The sequence below is a fragment of the Chaetura pelagica genome, unplaced genomic scaffold (assembly GCF_000747805.2).
Source record: "Chaetura pelagica isolate M959 unplaced genomic scaffold, ChaPel_1.0 scaffold69, whole genome shotgun sequence".
In the NCBI taxonomy this organism is placed as follows: domain Eukaryota; kingdom Metazoa; phylum Chordata; class Aves; order Apodiformes; family Apodidae; genus Chaetura; species Chaetura pelagica.
Window position 1 is genome coordinate 10,404,615 of NW_009970724.1, and position 823 is coordinate 10,405,437.

The 823-nt window shown below is 34.5% G+C and overlaps 1 protein-coding gene across 1 annotated transcript in view; it reads left to right on the top strand.

Moving 5' to 3' along the window:
• Positions 1–340: 340 nt before the first annotated feature.
• SNX7 (sorting nexin 7) overlaps positions 341–823 on the top strand; it is a 26,761-nt gene continuing 26,278 nt past the window's right edge. Inside the window, exon 1 of the mRNA XM_010006648.1 lies at positions 341–519. Within this exon, the coding sequence (XP_010004950.1) occupies positions 376–519 (144 nt within the window). The 5' untranslated portion in view covers positions 341–375. The remainder of the gene's footprint in view (positions 520–823) is intronic.

Consider the following 823-nt stretch of genomic DNA (forward strand, 5'->3'; position numbering starts at 1 on the left):
TGGGTGCTTGGATTCATACCTAACTTTAACAGTCTTTGGCAAGTTTCCTTTCTAGCTGGTATTCTATGATTCTATACATATCATTATTGTCACACAGTAGCATTTTGCTCTTTCATGAGTTTTAGAACAAGTCCCATTCTTGTTTCTTACATCCTCACTGCAGCAAATACTGAAAAGGATAACAGATTTGCCACATGCTGTATAATTCTTTCATTTGCTCTATGTTTTATCTTTTTTACCAGAGTATTTAAAAGATTGCCATTTTAGCATCTGAGACTTATGTGTTTGTATGTGTGTGTTTGTATATGAAGATATATTCTCATGTCTCATCTGTAGGATACATCACTGGCTGAGGTAAACTCATTCAGTCCTTCAATGCCAATATCTCCCTTATCAATGATAAACCAGTATAAATTTGAAGATGAACCAGAATTAAGAGATCTGCTCATTACAGTTGATGATCCTGAAAGCCACATTACAGCCATTGAAACATTTATTACCTACAGAGTAGTAACAAAGGTAAGCCTCACGCCTATAATATTACATGTTATGTCTTACTGTTACATTGGTAACTGTAGTAGTATTTTCACTCTTCTTGCTTACCAGTCTCTGGATATTACTAAATTTACTGATTTTGCCATGAGTTATGGACCACTAAAAGTGTATGAAACTGTGCAGTACATTCTGGAGAAAAAAAAAATTGAGTGTAAGTCTACATACATAGGTACTTCAGGATTTTTATGCTGAGAAAGTAGCTTATACATTCAGCAGCCAAATGAGTCCTATTTGAGAATAAAATTTTCTGCTGTGAAACTCAGCAGGA